The following is a 20,989-nucleotide window of genomic DNA, read 5'->3' on the forward strand; positions in this document are numbered from 1 at the left end:
GCCCGCCAACTCCCCTGACCTTAGCCCCATAGAAAATCTGTGGGGTATTGTGAAAAGGAAGATGCAGAATGCCAGACCCAAAAACGCAGAAGAGTTGAAGGCCACTATCAGAGCAACCTGGGCTCTCATAACACCTGAGCAGTGCCAGAAACTCATCGACTCCATGCCACGCCGCATTAACGCAGTAATTGAGGCAAAAGGAGCTCCAACCAAGTATTGAGTATTGTACATGCTCATATTTTTCATTTTCATACTTTTCAGTTGGCCAACATTTCTAAAAATCCCTTTTTTGTATTAGCCTTAAGTAATATTCTAATTTTGTGACACACGGAATTTTGGATTTTCATTTGTTGCCACTTCAAATCATCAAAATTAAATGAAATAAACATTTGAATGCATCAGTCTGTGTGCAATGAATAAATATAATGTACAAGTTACACCTTTTGAATGCAATTACTGAAATAAATCAAGTTTTTCAAAATATTCTAATTTACTGGCTTTTACCTGTATATTCATGAAGCGCTGACACACCACATAAAGTAATTAAATAAATCATTAAAATATCGATCTAACCACTTTGTTATCGTTTATATACTGATACTGTAGTAGGTATTGATAGTATCGACATCTAGATCGATCATTGCTACTTTACATTGAAGATGTAGTGGTTAGCTTCTTGTTTCGTCCTGCTTAGTGTGTGTGCATGTGTGTGTGTGTGTGTGTGCGTGTGTGTGTGTGTTCTTGTATTCCTACCCTTCTTGAGATATTAACAAGGAAAAGTACCTTCCATATGAGGACCGGTGAACAAGTTAGGACATAAATCATGGAAAAGCATTGCATCTAATAGAGAATGTCTCAATTACACCCCCTGGTGGTGAAATCTATCAAAATGAGGGTGGTCCCGAAAAGGAGGGATTTTTTCAAATTGACTGTGTGTCGGTTTTAAAAGTGCTCCCCCTCTGGTCAACATATGAAATAACAAGTGTGTGTGTAAATTTTTTGAAGTGCTCCCCCTCTGGCCAACATATGTAATTACAAGTGTGTGTAAGAAATTGAAATGCGCCCCCTTTGGCCAAAATTAATAAAAAAATGAATATGTATACAGAGACATACTGTTATAACGAAGTAAATAATGAAGACTAAAAACCAATTAAAAACAAAAAATAAATAAATGAACTAAAAACAGTCTTTTCTCACAATGTGTCAACTTTTTTCTTTTAAAATTGGGAACAATTTGTTGTGGTAGGAGACTTACAGACACAAGAGGGGAGGGAAGTAGGAAAACGAGAGGAAAAAGCAGGAGAACCGCCCTCATGACACAATTTCTCATATTCTTTCTGTTTCTGTAATATTGCAATATTTTCTCATAAAATGATTACTTTTTTAATGTAAAATGATTACTTTTTAATGCAAAATTGTGACATTTGTCATATAAAATTCTGACTTTTATCACAATATTGCCCCTTTTTTTGTTGTTCTTGTAAAACAGTGACATTTTTGGAGTAAAATTACGACTTTTGTCACAGTTTTGCCAAGTAAAATTCCGATTATTATTATAATATTGCCAAAATTGTAAAGTTTTCTTATAAAATTGTGCAATTACGACTCTTTTCATAAAATTGCCAAAATTTTAAGCTTTTCTTGTAACTGTTATTGAGTAAAATTCCAACTTTTAGCATAATATTGCACAAATGTTCAGTTTTTCTTGTAAAATTTGGACTTGTGTTGAGTAAAATTACGACTTTTATTACAATACTGCCAAAATCCTAAGTTTTTCTTGTGAAATTGACCTTTTTCTTGTGAAAGTCCAACTCGTTTTTCACAACAAGCTTTTTTATATTTGCATAGTATGTATATATTATTAATGTTGTAAATACAAATCTTTATATATCTAGAAAGAGTGGTCCTAAAGAGGTAGGCATTTTTCGGAGGTCTCAAGAAGGACAGAAATACAATAATGTGTGTGTGTGTGTGTGTGTGTTCTTGTATTCCTACCCTTCTTGACACATCAACAAGGAAAAGTACCTTCCATATAAGGACCAGTGAACAAGTTAGGACATAAATCATGGTCCCAATAGGAAAAGCATTGCATCTAATAGAGAATGTCTCCTTTGCACCCCCTGGTGATGAAATATATCAAAATGAGGGTGGTCCCGAAAAGGAGGGATTTTTTCAAATTGACTGTGTGTTGGTTTTAAAAGTGCTCCCCCTCTGGTCAATTTATGAAATAACAAGTGTGTGTAAAATGTTTGAAGTGCTCCCCCTCTGGCCAACATATGTAATTACAAGTGTGTAAGAAATTGAAATGCGCCCCCTTTGGCCAAAATTAGTAAATAAATTAAAAAAATATATATGTATATAGAGACATACTGTAATAACTTGAAGTAAATATTGAAGACTAAAAACCAATTACAAACAAAAAAGATATAAATAAATAAATGAACTAAAAGCAGTCTCTTTCTCACAATGTGTCAACTTCTTATAAAATTGGGAACAATTTCTCATATTCTTTCTGTTTCTGTGATATTGCAATATTTTCTCGTAAAATGATCACTTTTTTAATGTAAAATTATTACTTTTTAATGCAAAATGGTGACATTTGTCATATAAAATTCTGACTTTTGTCACAATATTGCCCCTTTTTTTGTTGTTCTTGTAAAACAGTGACATTTTTGGAGTAAAATGATGACTTTTGTCACAGTTTTGCCAAGTAAAATTCCGATTATTATTATAATATTGCCAAAATTGTAAAGTTTTCTTATAAAATTGTGACTTTTGTCGAGTACAGTTACGACTCTTTTCATAAAATTGCCAACATTTTAAGCTTTTCTTGTAAAATTGCGACTGTTATTGAGTAAAATTCCAACTTTTATCATAATATTGCACGAATGTTCAGTTTTTCTTGTAAAATTTGGACTTGCGTTGAGTAAAATTACGACTTTTATTATAATACTGCCAAAAAATTTCTTGTGAAATTGTGACCTTTTTCTTGTGAAATTCCAACTCATTTTTTACAACAAGCTTTTTTTTGCATAGTATGTATATATTATTAATGTTGTAAATACAAATCTTTATATATCTAGAAAGAGTGGTCCTAAAGAGGTAGGCATTTTTCGGAGGTCTCAAGAAGGACAGAAATACAATAATGTGTGTGTGTGTGTGTGTGTGTGTGTGTGGCATGCTTAGCCATACCCTTTCCTCTCGACCTCCAGAGATGATAATACCTGGAAGAAACTTTGTTTATTTTCCACCATGGCGGTGAAGATTCGTATCCTCGAAGCGGCTTCGCTCTGTGGATAGACAGCTTGCTCTCAAGTTTGAGCCGGTGTTCTAACGTGACACGCAGACTTCTGAAATTAATGCAACTCCTGCATTTGTGTAAAAAGGAATATAGAAATGTAATTGTGTCTCTCTGAGAATGCATCTATTTTGAAGGAATCTTTCACGTGAGTACAATCTTTAGCCATGTAAACACTGGGACACAGTTGATAAGTGCTCTGATTTTTATCCCCGGGCCGATCAGCATTAACCTAATAGCCGTCGACTTTCCTTGACTCTTTATGTATCAGATTTACTAGAAAAGGTAAGCTCAGCATAAACTGCCGTAGGTTTGGTCATCACAAATTTCGCTGACGGTGTCGATTCTCTACAGAACCGAGTGGTGCGACAGAACCCTGGAGAACGCAACTACCACATCTTCTACGCTCTCTTGGCGGGAGCTAACAAAGAGCATAAAAGTACGTCCGGTTGAATTTGTCAGATTGGACGTTTCTGTCGAGCGGTTGGGTAATTTGGCTACATGTGTCTCCATGTGTCAGGTCTGTACTTCCTGGAGGATCCAGCCGAGTCTTTCCATTACCTCAGCCAGTCGGGTTGTCTCCAGGACAAGAGTCTGAACGACAAAGAGCTGTTTAACAGCGTTATGGTCAGGAGGACACTGGGTCATCTTATTGATCATTTGGATTATGTTGCACTGGTCAAATATCATGTTCTTAGTCCTACAAAGATGGGTTTTTACCGGCAATAAGGGGCTGCACCCTTCAGAGGACTCAGCCTTTTTAGACTGTATCTATTTGAAATCTTCTATCCAGAAGATAACTCTTCTACTACTGAACCACTCCATTCAAAAGAGTGGAAATTGATTTAAAACACGTCCCTCTACTGTGCTATTATACAAAACCCCAAACCAGTGAAGTTGGCACATTGTGAAATTCGTAAATAAAAACAGAATACAATGATTTGCAAATCCTTTTCAACTTATATAGACTGCAAAGACAAGATATTTAATGTTCGAACTGAGAAACTTATTTTTTTTTTGCAAATAATCATTAACTTTGAATTTAATGGCAGCAACACATTGCAAAAAAAGTTGACATGTGCATTTTTAGCTTTTCAGGTGGAATTCTTTCCCATTCTTGCTTGATGTACAGCTTAAGTTGTTCAACTGTCCGGGGGTCTCCGTTGTGGTATTTTAGGCTTCATAATGCACCACACATTTTCAATAGGAGACAGGTCTGGACTACAGGCAGGCCAGTCTTGTACTTGCACTCTTTTACAAACCCCGTTTCCATATGAGTTGGGAAATTGTGTTAGATGTAAATATAAACGGAATACAATGATTTGCAAATCCTTTTCAACCCATATTCAGTTGAATGCACTACAAAGACAAGATATTTGATGTTCAAACTCATAAACTTTATTTTTTTTTTGCAAATAATAATTAACTTAGAATTTCATGGCTGTAACACGTGCCAAAGTAGTTGGGAAAGGGCATGTTCATCACTGTGTTACATGGCCTTTCCTTTTAACAACACTCAGTAAACGTTTGGGAACTGAGGAGACACATTTTTTAAGCTTCTCAGGTGGAATTCTTTCCCATTCTTGCTTGATGTACAGCTTAAGTTGTTCAACAGTCCGGGGGTCTCCGTTGTGGTATTTTAGGCTTCATAATGCGCCACACATTTTCAATGGGAGAAAGGTCTGGACTACAGGCAGGCCAGTCTAGAACCCGCACTCTTTTACTATGAAGCCACGCTGTTGTAACACGTGGCTTGGCATTGTCTTGCTGAAATAAGCAGGGGCGTCCATGATAACATTGTTTGGATGGCAACATATGTTGCTCCAAAACCTGTATGAACCTTTCAGCATTAATGGTGCCTTCACAGATGTGTAAGTTACCCATGCCTTGGGCACTAATACACCCCCATACCATCACAGATGCTGGCTTTTGAACTTTACGCCTGTAACAATCTGGATGGTTCTTTTCCTCTTTGTTCCGGAGGACACGACGTCTACAGTTTCCAAAAATAATTTCAAACATGGACTCGTCAGACCACAGAACACTTTTCAACTTTGTATCAGTCCATCTTAGATGAGCTCGGGCCCAGCGAAGCCGGCGGCGTTTCTGGGTGTTGTTGATAAATGGCTTTGGCTTTGCATAGTAGAGTTTAAACTTGCACTTACAGATGTAGCGACAAACTATTGTTACTAACAGGGGTTTTCTGAAGTGTTCCTGAGCCCATGTGGTGATATCCTTTACACACTGATGTCGCTTTTTGATGCAGTACCGCCTGAGGGATCGAAGGTCACTGGCATTCAATGTTGGTTTTCAGCCTTGCTGCTTGCGTGCAGTGATTTCTCCAGATTCTCTGAACCTTTTGATGATATTACAGACCAGATGGTGAAATCCCTAAATTCCTTGCAATACCTGGTTGAGAAATGTTGTTCTTAAACTGTTCGACAATTTGCTCACACATTTGTTCACAAAGTGGTGACCCTCGCCCCCATCCTTGTTTGTGAATGACTGAGCATTTCATGGAAGCTGCTTTTATACCAAATATACGAATCAGTAAAGAATCTGGGTATTATCTTCGACCCAACTCTCTCGTTTGAATCACACATTAAGAGTGTTACTAAAACGGCCTTCTTTCATCTCCGTAATATCGCTAAAATTCGTTCTATTTTATCCACTAGCGACGCTGAGATCATTATTCATGCGTTCGTTACGTCTCGTCTCGACTATTGTAACGTATTATTTTCGGGGCTCCCTATGTCTAGCATTAAAAGATTACAGTTGGTACAAAATGCGGCTGCTAGACTTTTGACAAGAACAAGAAAGTTTGATCATATTACGCCTATACTGGCTCACCTGCACTGGCTTCCTGTGCACTTAAGATGTGACTTTAAGGTTTTACTACTTACGTATAAAATACTGCACGGTCTAGCTCCGTCCTATCTTGTCGATTGTATTGTACCATATGTCCCGGCAAGAAATCTGCGTTCAAAGAACTCCGACTTATTAGTGATTCCCAGAGCCCAAAAAAAGTCTGCGGGCTATAGAGCGTTTTCTATTGGGGCTCCAGTACTATGGAATGCCCTCCCGGTAACAATTAGAGATGCTACCTCAGTAGAAGCATTTAAGTCCCATCTTAAAACTCATTTGTATACTCTAGCCTTTAAATAGCCCCCCTGTTAGACCAGTTGATCTGCCGTTTCTTTTCTTTTCTCCTCTGCTCCCCTTTTCCTTGAGGGGGGGGGGGGCACAGGTCCGGTGGCCATGGATGAAGTGCTGGCTGTCCAGAGTCGGGACCCGGGGTGGACCGCTCGCCTGTGCATCGGCTGGGAACATCTCTACGCTGCTGACCCGTCTCCGCTCGGGATGGTGTCCTGCTGGCCCCACTATGGACTGGACTCTTACTATTATGTTGGATCCACTATGGACTGGACTCTCACAATATTATGTCAGACCCACTCGACATCCATTGCTTTCGGTCTCCCCTAGAGGGGGGGGGTTACCCACATATGCGGTCCTCTCCAAGGTTTCTCATAGTCATTCACATCGACGTCCCACTGGGGTGAGTTTTTCCTTGCCCGTATGTGGGCTTTGTACCGAGGATGTCGTTGTGGCTTGTGCAGCCCTTTGAGACACTTGTGATTTAGGGCTATATAAATAAAGATTGATTGATACCCAATCATGGCACCCACCTGTTCCCAATTAGCCTGTTCACCTGTGGGATGTTCCAAATAAGTGTTTGATGAGCATTCCTCAACTTTCGCACTCTTTTTTGCCACTTGTGCCAGCTTTTTTGAAACATGTTGCAGGCATCAAATTCCAAATGAGCTAATATTTGCAAAAAATAACAAAGTTTACCAGTTGGAACGTTAAGTATCTTGTCTTTGCAGTCTATTCAATTGAATATAGGTTGAAAAGGATTTGAAAATCATTCTATTCTGTTTTTATTTACCATTTACACAACGTGCTTTTAAATGCCCCAGATGTAACCATAGACTTTTACACGATTGGTTGAAAATGATTGTCCATTAGTCATTGAGCGTTTGAAACTCAAACTCCTGCAAATATTAATCAGGTGATACGCGCTTGAATGATTGAATAGGAGGCGCTGAAGGTCCTGGAGTTCAGCGAGGAGGAGATCAGAGACATGTTCAAGCTGCTGTCCGGCGTCCTTCAGCTGGGCAACGTGGAGTTCATGACAGCGGGAGGAGCCCAGATCACCACCAAGCAAGGTTGACAACCAGACAAAAACCTGGAAGGCACAGACGGATAAATAAATGTTTGTCTTTCCAGTGGTGACCACCGCCAGCGAGCTTCTGGGCCTCGACGCCTTCCAGTTGTCGGAAGTGCTGACTCAGCGCTCCATCATACTGCGAGGGGAGGAGATTTGCTCCCCGCTCACCATCGAGCAGGTCAGCTAACACACACACACGGACCCTTCTCCTTGTCTGTTCCTCGTCCAAACGCTACACCTGGCACGTCAACGCAGGCCGTGGATTCCCGGGATTCCGTCGCCATGGCGCTTTATTCCCAATGTTTCTCCTGGATCATCCTCAAGATCAACCAGAAGATTAAAGGGAAGGAAAACTTTAAGTCCATCGGCATCCTGGACATCTTCGGCTTTGAGAACTTTGAGGTTTGCTTCATCACCGCACACACACACACAAACATATGCATAATGAGTCACCGGTGTGTGTGTGTGTGTGTGTGTGTGTGCCCTCAGGTGAATCGCTTCGAGCAGTTCAACATCAACTACGCCAACGAGAAACTCCAGGAGTACTTCAACAAGCACATCTTCTCCCTGGAGCAGCTCGAGTACAACAGGTGCACGATTTGAACTCAATACAAAGTACAAGAAGCCTTCTTAAAAGTGCTGAAAGTGTTCTTTGTGTCCATGTGACTGCAGGGAAGGTGTCCAATGGGACGCCATCGACTGGATGGACAACGCAGAGTGTCTGGACCTCATAGAGAAGGTACTGTACATACTAACACTGGAAGAAAAGATATCTACTCATACTTGCCAACCCTCCCGAATTTTCCGGGAGACTCCCGAATTACAACCATTCTCCCAAATTTCTCCCGATTTCCAGCCGGACTTAAAGGGGAACATTATCACAATTTCAGAATGGTTAAAACCATTAAAAATCAGTTCCCAGTGGCTTATTTTTTTCAAAATTTTACCCATCACGCAATATCCCTAAAAAAACTTCAAAGTGCCTGATTTTAACCATCGTTATATACACCCGTCCATTTTCCTGTGACGTCACATAGTGATGCCAACACAAACAAACATGGCGCATAGAACAGCAAGCTATAGCGACATTAGCTCGGATTCAGACTCGGATTTCAGCGGCTTAAGCGATTCAACAGATTACGCATGTATTGAAACGGATGGTTGTAGTGTGGAGGCAGGTAGCGAAAAACGAAATTGAAGAAGAAACTGAAGCTATTGAGCCATATCGGTTTGAACCGTATGCAAGCGAAACCGACGAAAACGACACGACAGCCAGCGACACGGGAGAAAGCGAGGACGAATTCGGCGATCGCCTTCTAACCAACGATTGGTATGTGTTTGTTTGGCATTAAAGGAAACTAACAACTATGAACTAGGTTTACAGCGTATGAAATACATTTGGCAACAACATGCACTTTGAGAGTGCAGACAGCCCAATTTTCATCAATTAACATATTCTGTAGACATACCCTCATCCGCGCTCTTTTCCTGTAAGCTGATCTGTCCAGTTTTGGAGTTGATGTCAGCAGGCCAGGGAAGCTAGGGTCGATATTCTTCTCTTGATCATCTTCGGTGGCATAAAGGACGGTGTGAGCCAAGACATCCAGGGGGTTTAGCTCGCTCGTCTGCGGGAACAAACTGCCGCCATTGCTTGCTGTGCTACCGAGGTCCTTTGTCCCTGAATTGCTCACACACTCCGGCAGATTCAATGGGGGTCTGGCGGCAGATTTCTTTGACTTTATCGTTGGAAATGCATCTGCTTTGAGTGTCGCAGGATATCCACACATTCTTGCCATCTCTGTCGTAGCATAGCTTTCGTCGGTAAAGTGTGCGGAACAAACGTCCAATTTCTTGCCACTTTCGCATCTTTGGGCCACTGGTGCAACTTGAATCCGTCCTTGTTGGTGTTGTTACACCCTCCGACAACACACCGACGAGGCATGATGTCTCCAAGGTACGGAAAACAGACGAAAAAATGGAAAATAACGGAGCTGATTTGACTCGGTGTTTGAGAAAATGGCGGATTGCTTCCCGATGTGACGCCACGTTGTGACATCATCGCTCCGAGAGCGAATAATAGAAAGGCGTTTAATTGGCCAAAATTCACCCATTTAGAGTTCGGAAATCGGTTAAAAAAATATATGGTCTTTTTTCTGCAACATCAAGGTATATATTGACGCTTACATAGGTCTGGTGATAATGTTCCCCTTTAAGGCACGCCCCCTCCAGGTCCGTGCGGACCTGAGTAAGGACAGCATGTCGTCACGTCCGCTTGGCCAACCAAAAAGTAACCACAGAACACTATACTGTATAGTGTTCTGTGGTTACTTTTTGGTTGGCCAGCGGTTTACGTTGTATTGCGCACCCTGACGGCAAGTGTGGGAGCCGGTTCTGAAGTATGAAGTAAAAATGTTATGATCCGCTGCCCGGATCATAGTTTGTTTATGTTTTCGAGTCACGTGTGTTTTCAGCACCTTGAGTTTTGTTTGTTTCAGTTGCCATGACGGCAGATTGCTTACACCTGCCTCTGGTTAGTGTTCGGGACGCCCACCTGTTGCCCGGGCGCTAATCAGAGGGCTATTTAGTCTTTGCCCTGGCCTCACTCGGCCTGGCTTCCTAGTTTGCTTGATGCAACAATTGACGACGTTTGTTTACTGCTCTTTACCTGCTAGTTTTCACGCTAGGCTATTTTTCTTGCTAGCTCCCACGCTAGCCCCTTTGTTTTTGTCTTTACTGCTATGAGCACGTTTTTGTTTGTTCCCTTATAATTTTATTCTTAATAAATAATTTTCCTACCTGCACGCTGTGTCCGAAGCCTTCTGCATTCCTGGGAGAACAACACCCGCATCATCATGCGCCCCGGTCGTCACAAAAGAGACGTAACTTCGTCACCTCACCTGGTTATTGACTCCAACTCAGGATATTACACTGCCCATACCTATGCTTCTTCAAAGGCTGTGCTACTGGCTGCAAAGCATTGCACTTTCAAATACAACAATGAGTAGAGGAGTGTTATGTGTGTATATGTGTAAATAAATGAACACCGAAATTCAAGTATTTATTTTATTTATATGTATATATATACAATAAAATACATAGATATATATATATAGCTAGAATTCACTGAAAGTCAAGTATTTATTTTATTTATTTATTTATATAAGAAATACTTGAATTTCAGTGAATTCTAGCTATAAATATACTCCTCTCCCCTTAACCCGCCCCCGGCCCCGGCCCCCACCAAATCTCCCGAATTTGGAGGTCTCAAGGTTGGCAAGTATGTATCTACTCCATGAAATTTAGGCAACAGATTACAAGCGATATTATTAATTCAATTTCACAATGTTTGGTATAGGTATAGGGCAGTGGTTCTTAACCTTGTTGGAGGTACCGAACCCCACCAGTTTCATTTGCGCATTCACCAAACCCTTCTTTAGTGAAAAATAAAATGTTTTTTTTTTTCAAATTCAAGGCAAAGGTATATGTTTTTTTACTGGTGCACAAAATGAACCGTGCATGAGCATCACCTTGTTCAAAGAACAAAACCAACACAGTGCATGAGCTCACAACAAATTACACACCTGCAAATCAGATGGAAAATTAGAGGAAACATTGTTTGGGGGTATCCGTAATACGGCGATAGGGAGAAGTTTTTATTTACACGATGAGTCGGGTGTTTCTTGACTCCGCCGAACCCCTGAGGCCGACTCACCGAACCCCCAGGGTTCGATCGAACCCAGGTTAAGAACCACTGATATAGGGTATAGGACTGGTGGACTAGGTTAAGGTTAGGTTTTAGGGTTATGAGTTAGGGATCTACATGCGGCCCGTTGTGATTTTCAATCCGGCCCGCCGGACGTTCTACATAATTTTTTTAGCCCTTTATCATCAAAACTTTCGCTGCCATTATGATGTGCAGTGCTGTTTTTAAATGACCGTAAGTCTTGAACTATAGAAAGTATTTCAATGGTTGAAATCTGCGCTTTTGAGTGTTATACGAGTTATTACGGTCATCTACGTCACAGCAGCTCAGACGAGGAACAAACCTGAGTGGGCGTTTTTACAACACATTTCTGCATAAAAGTGATAATATATCATGTTGTAGGTGTTTATTACCCTCTGCATTCATATTTTGCTGTTTGTTACATTTCTTTTGTGTTTTGCTTGATTGTAAAAGATACACAACTATCGAGGAGCTCGTCTGAGAAGTAAAACAGGAGCGATGTTCATATGTTGTTAATATTCAGTGTTTTATTGTTCATAGTCCATCCATTTTCTACCGCCCGTCCCTATTGGGGTCGTGGGGCGGCGGGCGCTGGAGCTCATCCAGCTGCACTCAGGCGGAAGGCGGGGTTCACCCTGGACAAGTTGCCACCTCATCGCAGATTGTTCATAGTTAATATTGTAAATCCCACTTGCTTTATTTTCATGTACATTTTGGGTGTCCCATTCAGTAAAAAAAACTGTAAAATTCCATTCAGTTTTTTTGAGGTGATCTGTTTTTAGAATTCTATCGGACATTGGGACTTTTGGTATTAGTGTTCCTGAGAAAAAGGGAGCCAAACACACATAATGTACAGCAGATGTTTACATCTAAATGTTTATACATCATTTATACACACATACACCTTGGGCCCCCAAACACATGTTTTCTCTCAATGTGGCCCCCGAGTCATAATATTTGCCCATCTCTGAACTAGAGTATAGGGCTGGTGGACTAGGTTTAGGTCAGGTTTTAGGGTTATGGGTAAGGGATCTAGAATATAGGGCTGGTGGACTAGGTTGAGGTTAGGTTTTAGGGTTTCAGGGTTAAAGGCCTACTGAAATGCGATTTTCTTATTCAAACGGGGATTGTAGGTCCATTCTATGTGTCATACTTGATCATTTCGCGATATTGCCATATTTTTGCTGAAAGGATTTAGTAGAGAACATCGGCGATAAAGTTCGCAACTTTTGGTCGCTGATAAAAAAGCCTTGCCTGTACAGGAAGTAGCAGACGATATGCGCGTGACGTCACAGGTTGTGGAGCTCCTCACATCCGCACATTGTTTACAATCATGGCCACCAGCAGCGAGAACGATTCGGACCGAGAAAGCGACGATTTCCCCATTAATTTGAGCGAGGATGAAAGATTTGTGGATGAGGAAAGTGAGAGTGAAGGACTAGAGGGCAGTGGGAGCGATTCAGATAGGGAAGATGCTGTGAGAGGCGGGTGGGACCTGATATTCAGCTGGGAATGACTAAAACAGTAAATAAACACATGACATCTATATACTCTATTAGCCACAACACAACCAGGCTTATATTTAATATGCCACAAATTAATCCCGCATAACAAACACCTCCCCCCTCCCGTCCATATAACCCGCCAATACAACTCAAACACCTGCACAACACACTCAATCCCACAGCCCAAAGTACCGTTCACCTCCCCAAAGTTCATACAGCACATATATTTCCCCAAAGTCCCCAAAGTTACGTACGTGACATGCACATAGCGGCATGCACGTACGAGCAAGCAATCAAATGTTTGGAAGCCGCAGCTGCATGCGTACTCACGGTACCGCGTCTGCGTATCCAACTCAAAGTCCTCCTGGTAAGAGTCTCTGTTGTCCCAGTTCTCCACAGGCCAATGGTAAAGCTTGACTGTCATCTTTCGGGAATGTAAACAATGAAATACCGGCTGTGTTATCCGGCACCACAGTCAGGGGGTGCATTCTACGGCGGGGGTGCGCAATACACCGCTTCCCACCTACAGCTTTCTTCTTTGCTGTCTCCATTGTTCATTGAACAAATTGCAAAAGATTCACCAACACAGATGTCCAGAATACTGTGGAATTTTGCGATGAAAACAGACGACTTAATAGCTGGCCACCATGCTGTCCCAAAATGTCCTCTACAATCCGTGACGTCACGCGCAGGCGTCATCATACCGAGACGTTTTCAGCAGGATATTTTGCGCGAAATTTAAAATTGCACTTTAGTAAGCTAACCCGGCCGTATTGGCATGTGTTGCAATGTTAAGATTTCATCATTGATATATAAACTATCAGACTGCGTGGTCGGTAGTAGTGGGTTTCAGTAGGCCTGGATATAGAGTTGTGGTTTGGTTTTAGAATTACGGGTTAAGAATGTAGGTTAGGATGAAGATTTGGGGTTAGGAGTCCAGGTTAGGGGACAATGGGATATGGTTTTGTGTCTAGTTTAGAGTTAGTCCTGATTTTGGTGGCTCTCAGTGCAATGGTTTTGTGCGTTCCTCAGAAACTGGGTTTGCTGGCTCTAGTGAATGAAGAGAGTCGCTTCCCCAAAGGAACAGACTTCACTCTCCTGGAAAAGTTACACAGCCGACACTCTGTGAGTTCTTCTTTGCTGCAATGTTAAAGCCGGCAAGCTGCTGCAGACGATCATCACACATTTTGTTTTTGTGACAGACTAATCCTTACTATGTGAAGCCCAGACTGGCTGACCATCAGTTTGGTATCAAACATTACGCCGGAGAGGTAAGTTCTTTAACGGGATACTTTTGATGTGATCTGGACCGAGGTCACAAAGGTTTGTGTGGGTCAGGTCCTGTACGACGTGAAAGGGATTCTGGAGAAGAACAGAGACACTTTCAGAGACGATATCCTAAACATGCTCAAAGACAGCAGGTACGTTTTACTGCCACAAATAACACAATACAAGCTATTGAGTGATTTGTCCCAACGTACGTGTATAAACCTAATTCATGTATAAAACATGGCAACCATTCATTATCCTGTGTTGAAAATATTATATAATAATATTATTTATTATAGTTCACCTTAAAGTTTGTTATTTTGGGAACATTTTGTCTGTATTATTATTTATTATTGAAATGTAATAGTTTTAAATCAATAAGTAGAATTTCCTCCCTATTTTTTATTTATTGTTTAAATGAGACGGTGGAATATAGGGGCAAACTTGCAATTGTTAAACCGTTGTATTGAATCTCACACATATTTACAATGCATGTATTGTATTTAAAAATAATGTTTAAAAAAACCCTATAATGATTATATTATCTGCTTGTAGTAAATATAAAATAAATAATATTGTTAAAATAAATCCATATTATTATTACATAAAAATGTTTAGTTAAATATGAAATAAACCCCCTAAAATACTTGTATATCATCAATATACAAATAACATTTATTTAAAATAAAATAATTGCAATTGTTGAAATAAATATAATTATAAACAAATTACTGTAATTATTGCATTTTTTTTTAAATCTCTAAGAACTGACAAACTGCTTTTCATTGTTCTGCTATAATAACAATAACGATTTTATATTTGAGTTTGGAATAAGAAAAATATTTTAAAGCAATACCAAGCGGCTGACAACTGATAATAAACTGTGTTTGTTGTATTTCTTTATTATATATTTTATTAAATGCATATTGTGCAAAATGTGTGAAATTATTTACGGAAATTGAGTTTTATGTGCGGTTTTTTTTCATATTGTCTCTGCCCAATGATAAAGATGTATCTCCAATTGTTGGAGACATGACTACATTTAGGAAAAATGCTGTTTTATATTTTACTGAAATAATAAATAAAAATAAATAAATTTGAAGGTATACACACTTTTCATTACATAGCGACATTATAATTATAAATATATGTATACACTAACCTCTTTAGAATTATTGCACGTTTTCATGGAAAAATGGCATTTTTAAGCAAGTCCACCATGCACAGTACAGGCCAAAAGTTTGGACACACCTTCTCATTCAATGCGTTTTCTTTATGTTCATGACTATTTACATTGTAGATTGTCACCGAAGGCATCAAAACTATGAATGAACACATGTGGAGTTATGTACTTAACAAAAAAAGGTGAAATAACTGAAAATATTATATTCGAGTTTCTTCAAAATAGCCACCCTTTACTTTTTCGCACACTCTTGGCATTCTCTCGATGAGCTTCAAGAGGTAGTCACCTGAAATGGTTTTCACCTCATGCTTGAAGCTCATCGAGAGAATGCCAAGAGTGTGCAAAGCAATAATCAGAGCAAAGGGTGACTATTATTATATTATGTTTTCCGTTATTTCACCTTTTATTGTTAAGTACATAACTCCACATGTGTTCATTCATCGTTTTGATGCCTTCAGTGACAATCTACAATGTAAATAGTCATGAAAATAAAGAAAACGCTTTGAATAAGGAGAAGGTGTGTACAAACTTTTGGCCTGTATTGTATGTCTTTATGTTTTCCAGACTGGACTTCATCTACGACTTGTTCGAGAAGGTGGGCAGCAGGAACAACGAGGAGAAGATGGGAACGGCCAGACGCAAGCCGACCGTCAGCTCCCAGTTTCGAGTATGTCCACCAAACACGGCGCACTCTTTGCCGCAGCATAAAAGAACATTTCATCAAGTATCTCATTTGTCCCCCACAGGACTCCCTCCATGCTCTCATGGCCACTCTAAGTGCGTCCAATCCTTTCTTCATCCGTTGCATTAAGCCCAACATGGAAAAGGTCAGCCATTTTCTCTGCTTGGCACAGTCCATTAGAGCTTTAAATGAAATGCTTTATGGTTTGAGTTGATTTCAAACATGCATTTACAACAAGATACATCACAAATTCCAGTTTCTCTTTTCAACATGTTCTTCGTTTTGTTGTGCAGAATCCCAGCGTCTTTAACCCGGAGGTCGTCATCAATCAGTTGAGGTACTCTGGAATGTTGGAGACGGTCAAGATTCGCCGCGCCGGGTTCCCCGTGCGAAGAACTTTTAAAGACTTCTTCTTGCGGTGAGCATTAATCAATATCAAATTGTGTTTTTTGATAAATGTTTCTTTTATGGACTTTAAAGATAAAAGTATTGGGAGAAATTCTCTATACGCCCACAGAAAATGATAAGAATAATTAAAATGTGAAGGTGAGGAAGCCAGCGCCAAGACCAAACGAGTGGTGGCAAATGGAGGCAAACACGAAGTGGAATGAAAAATAAGAGCACTGGACAGGAAATAATACAAAATACAAGAAATGGAAAGTAACTAATGTGGGATAATGACAAAATATGACCTAAAACATTACCCTGAGGAACTCCACACGTGCAGTAGGACAGATAAAAAAAATAAAAAAATTAAATGTATTATTTTAATGTTGAATCTAAATAATAAATAAACATTACATAAATAGGATACATTTAAATATTCATTATTTATAATGGAATATATAAAATACTGTGAGATCTAAAACATTTCCCTGAGGAACTCCACACGTGCAGTACGACAGATAAAAAAAATAAAAAATTAAATGTATTATTTTAATGTTGAATCTAAATAATAAATAAAAAATACATAAAGATAATACATTTATATATTCATTATTTATAATGGTATATATTGAAAACGATTCCCTCAGGAATCCCACACATTTTAAATTGTGCTGGCTTACGGCATATTTTTTTAAATGAACTATCTATGTTAAATATAAATCATCAGTAAAAAAAAATGTATATAAGCTAATAGTCATACATTTATTATTTATAATGGAATATACTGAAAACTATGTGACCTAAAACATTTCTCTGAGGAACCCCACATGCTTAAAACTATTTTGAAAAAATTGTAGGTACGTATTTATTTTGAAGTTAATAAATAATGCACATTTTTAAGGAAGATGAAAAAAATTTTTTATTATTATTTTAATGTTGAATCTTAAATAAAAAATAGCTAAAGATAATACATTTAAATATTCATTATATCCATCCATCCATCCATTTTCTACCGCTTGTCTCATTTGGGGTCGCGGGGGGTGCTGGCGCCTATCTCAGCTGCATTCGGGCGGAAGGCGGGGTACACCCTGGACAAGTCGCCCCCTCATTGCAGTATTCATTATATATAATGGAATATATTAAATACTGTGAGACCTAAAACATTTCCCTGAGGAACTCCACACACTTCCAACTAGGACTGTTTACAACAGTTTTTCTTTGAAGAAAAAAAAAAAAAAAGAATTATTTATGTTAAATCTAAATACTAAGGAAAAAAGTAATACCATTATATATTCACTATTTATAATGGAATATATTGAAAACTATGAGACCTAAAACATTTCTTCGAGAACCCTCACACACTTAAAATTGTGTAGCTTATGACCGATTTTTTCTTTAAAGAAAATACATTTAAAAAATTTGTTATGCTAAATCTAAATAATAAAAAATGGATATAAAGTAATACATTTATATGTTCATTATTTATAGTGGTATATATTAAAAACTACCTAAAACATTTCCCTCAGGAACCCCACGCATTTAAAATTGTGCTGGCTTACGGCATATTTTTTTAAATGAACTATCTATGTTAAATATAAATCATCAGTAAAAAAAATTATATAAGCTAATAGTCATACATTTATTATTAATAATGGAATATACTGAACACTATGGGACCTAAAACATTTCTCTGAGGAACCCCACATGCTTAAAACTATTTAAAAAACTAAATGTAAGTACGTCTTTATTTGGAAGTTAATAAATAATGCACATTTTTAAGGAAGATTAAAAAAAAATTAAATGTATTATTTTAATGTTGAATCTAAATAATAAATAAAAAATACACAAAGATAATACGTTTAAATATTCATTATTTATAATGGAATATATTAAATACTGTGAGACCGAAAACATTTCCCTGAGGAACTCCACACACTTCAAACTAGTGTTGTCTATGACAGTTTTTCTTTGAAAAAAAAAAAAAAAAAATGAATTATTTATGTTAAATCTAGATAATAAGTAAAAAGGTAATACAATTATATATTCACTATTTATAATGGAATTTATTGAAAACTATGAGACCTAAAATATTTATTCGAGAACCCTCACACATTTAAAATTGTGTTGCATATGACCGATTTTTTTCTTTAAAGAATTTTTTTTTTTTAATAATTATTTATGCAAAATTTAAATAATAAACAATGGATAAAAAGTAATACATTTATATAGTCATTATTTATAATGGTATATATTGAAAACTACCTAAAATATTTCCCTCAGGAACCTCACACATTTTAAATTGTGCTGACTGACGTCATATTTTTTTTTAAATTAACTATCTATGTTAAATATAAATCATCAGTAAAAAAAAATACATAAAAGCTTATAGTCATACATTTATTATTTATAATGGAATATACTGAACACTCTCTGACCTAAAACATTTCTCTGAGGAACCCCACATGCTTAAAACAATTTAAAAAAAAAATGTAAGTACGTATTTATTTTGAAGTTAATAAATAATGCACATTTTTAAAGAAGATTAAAATAAAAATTAAATGTATTATTTTAATGTTGAATCTAAATAATAAATAAAAAAATACATAAAGATAATACGTTTAAATATTCATTATTTATAATGGAATATATTAAATACTGTGAGACCTAAAACATTTCCTTGAGGAACTCCACACACTTCAAACTAGAGACCTAAAACATTTCTTCGAGAACCCTCACACACTTAAAATTGTGTTGCATATGACCAATTTTTTCTTTAAAGAAAAAAAAATTAATTAGTTATGCTAAATTTAAATAATAAACAATGGATAAAAAGTTATACATTTATATAGTCATTATTTATAATGGTATGTATTGAAAACGACCTAAAACATTTCCCTCAGGAAGCCCACACATTTAAAATTGTGCTGCCTCACGGCATTTTTTTATTGTTATTAACTATCTATGTTAAATATAAATCATCAGTAAAAAAATGCATAAAAGCTAATAGTCGTACATTTATTATTTTTATAATGGGATATACTGAACACTATGTGACCTAAAACATTTCTCTGAGGAACCCCACATGCCTAAAACTATTTAAAAAAAATTGTATGTACGTATTTATTTTAAAGTTAATAAATAGTGTACATTTTTAAGGAATTTATCATAATTATTTATGCATTATTTATAATTTAAAATATTGATTTATTTGTGTAAAAATATATAATTTGCCATTAAAAAACCCAAATACAGTGAAAACGTACACAAGTTCCCCACTACACTCAAACAAATTTCCGTAAGTTGGAAGCATACAATTTCCCAAAACGTCTTGCTAAGCTCTAAGATGTATTTCCTCTCTTCTTCCTGCTGCAGATACAAGATCATTTCCAAAGAGAAAGCAGCTGCAGCGGGAGACGACAAAAAGAGAAGCACAGATCTTTTAACCAGATATGACAAGACCAAGAAAGAATGGCAGCTGGGGAAGACCAAAGTAAGACGCATTGTTTTGTCTTTCTGCATAATTCTGACTGCCTCCTCTTTCACTTCAGGTGTTTATGAAGGAGTCTCTGGAGCAACGTCTGGAGAAAGACCGCGACGAAGTGCGACGGCAGGCGGCCATGATCATTCGAGCTCACCTCCTCACGTTCTCAGCCAAGTGAGACCCATGACAATCACGTACTTTGAAGTACAAAACCAATGAAGTTGGCACGTTGTGTAAATGGTAAATAAAAACAAAACACAATGATTCGCAAATTCTTTTCAACTTATATTCAATTGAATAGACTGCAAAGACAAGATACTTAACGTTCCAACTGGAAAACTGTTATTTTTTGCAAATATTAGCTCATTTGGAATTTGATGCCTGCAACATGTTTCAAAAGAGCTGGCACAAGTGGCAAAAAAGACTGAGAAAGTTGAGGAATGCTCATCAAACACTTATTTGGAACATCCCACAGGTGAACAGGCTAATTGGGAACAGGTGGGTGCCATGATTGGGTATAAAAGCAGCTTCCATGAAATGCTCAGTCATTCACAAACAAGGATCACCACTTTGTGAACAAATGCGTGAGCAAACAGTCAAAACAGTTTAAGAACAACATTTCTCAACCAGCTATTGCAAGGAATTTAGGGATTTCACCATCTACGGTCCGTAATATCATTAAAAGGTTCAGAGAATCTGGAGAAATCACTGCACATAAGCGATGATGTTACGGACCTACGATCTCTCAGGCGGTACTGCATCAAAAAGCAACATCAGTGTGTAAAGGATATCCCCACATGGGCTCGGGATCACTTCAGAAAACCACTGTCAGTATCTACAGTTTGTCGCTACCATCTGTAAGTGCAAGTTAAAGCCAAAGCCATTTATCAACAACACCCAGAAACGCCGCCGGCTTCGCTGGGCCCGAGCTCATCTAAGATGGACTGATGCAAAGTGGAAAAGTGTGCTCTGACGAGTCCACATTTCAAATAGTTTTTGGAAACTGTGGACGTCGTGTCCTCCGGACCAAAGAGGAAAATAACCATCTGGATTGTTATAGGCGTAAAGTTGAAAAGCCAGCATGTGTGATGATATGGGGGTGTATTAGTGCCCAAGACATGGGTAACTTACACATCTGTGAAGGCACCATTAATGCTGAAAGGTACATACAGGTTTTGGAGCAACATATGTTGCCATCCAAGCAACGTTATCATGGACGCCCCTGCTTATTT

The 20,989-nt window shown here is 38.2% G+C and overlaps 1 protein-coding gene across 2 annotated transcripts in view; it reads left to right on the forward strand.

Annotated features, from left to right (window-relative positions):
* The window catches only part of myo10l1 (myosin X, like 1), a 136,635-nt gene that overhangs the window by 77,088 nt on the left and 38,558 nt on the right, over nucleotides 1-20,989 (forward strand). Inside the window, exons 7-22 of one of the 2 annotated variants that reach the window (XM_061968121.2) lie at nucleotides 3,570-3,583; nucleotides 3,653-3,737; nucleotides 3,819-3,925; nucleotides 7,395-7,524; nucleotides 7,586-7,704; nucleotides 7,782-7,928; nucleotides 8,016-8,116; nucleotides 8,199-8,265; nucleotides 13,788-13,880; nucleotides 13,958-14,026; nucleotides 14,094-14,176; nucleotides 15,772-15,874; nucleotides 15,954-16,034; nucleotides 16,183-16,307; nucleotides 19,649-19,766; nucleotides 19,825-19,931. In XM_061968121.2, the coding sequence (XP_061824105.2) occupies nucleotides 3,570-3,583; nucleotides 3,653-3,737; nucleotides 3,819-3,925; nucleotides 7,395-7,524; nucleotides 7,586-7,704; nucleotides 7,782-7,928; nucleotides 8,016-8,116; nucleotides 8,199-8,265; nucleotides 13,788-13,880; nucleotides 13,958-14,026; nucleotides 14,094-14,176; nucleotides 15,772-15,874; nucleotides 15,954-16,034; nucleotides 16,183-16,307; nucleotides 19,649-19,766; nucleotides 19,825-19,931 (1,549 nt within the window). Of the gene's footprint in view, nucleotides 1-3,569; nucleotides 3,584-3,652; nucleotides 3,738-3,818; nucleotides 3,926-7,207; nucleotides 7,525-7,585; nucleotides 7,705-7,781; nucleotides 7,929-8,015; nucleotides 8,117-8,198; nucleotides 8,266-13,787; nucleotides 13,881-13,957; nucleotides 14,027-14,093; nucleotides 14,177-15,771; nucleotides 15,875-15,953; nucleotides 16,035-16,182; nucleotides 16,308-19,648; nucleotides 19,767-19,824; nucleotides 19,932-20,989 lie in introns of those variants that run through there. The other variant, XM_061968120.2, reaches the window with a different exon arrangement.

Source organism: Nerophis lumbriciformis, linkage group LG08 (assembly GCF_033978685.3).
Source record: "Nerophis lumbriciformis linkage group LG08, RoL_Nlum_v2.1, whole genome shotgun sequence".
In the NCBI taxonomy this organism is placed as follows: Eukaryota; Metazoa; Chordata; class Actinopteri; order Syngnathiformes; family Syngnathidae; genus Nerophis; species Nerophis lumbriciformis.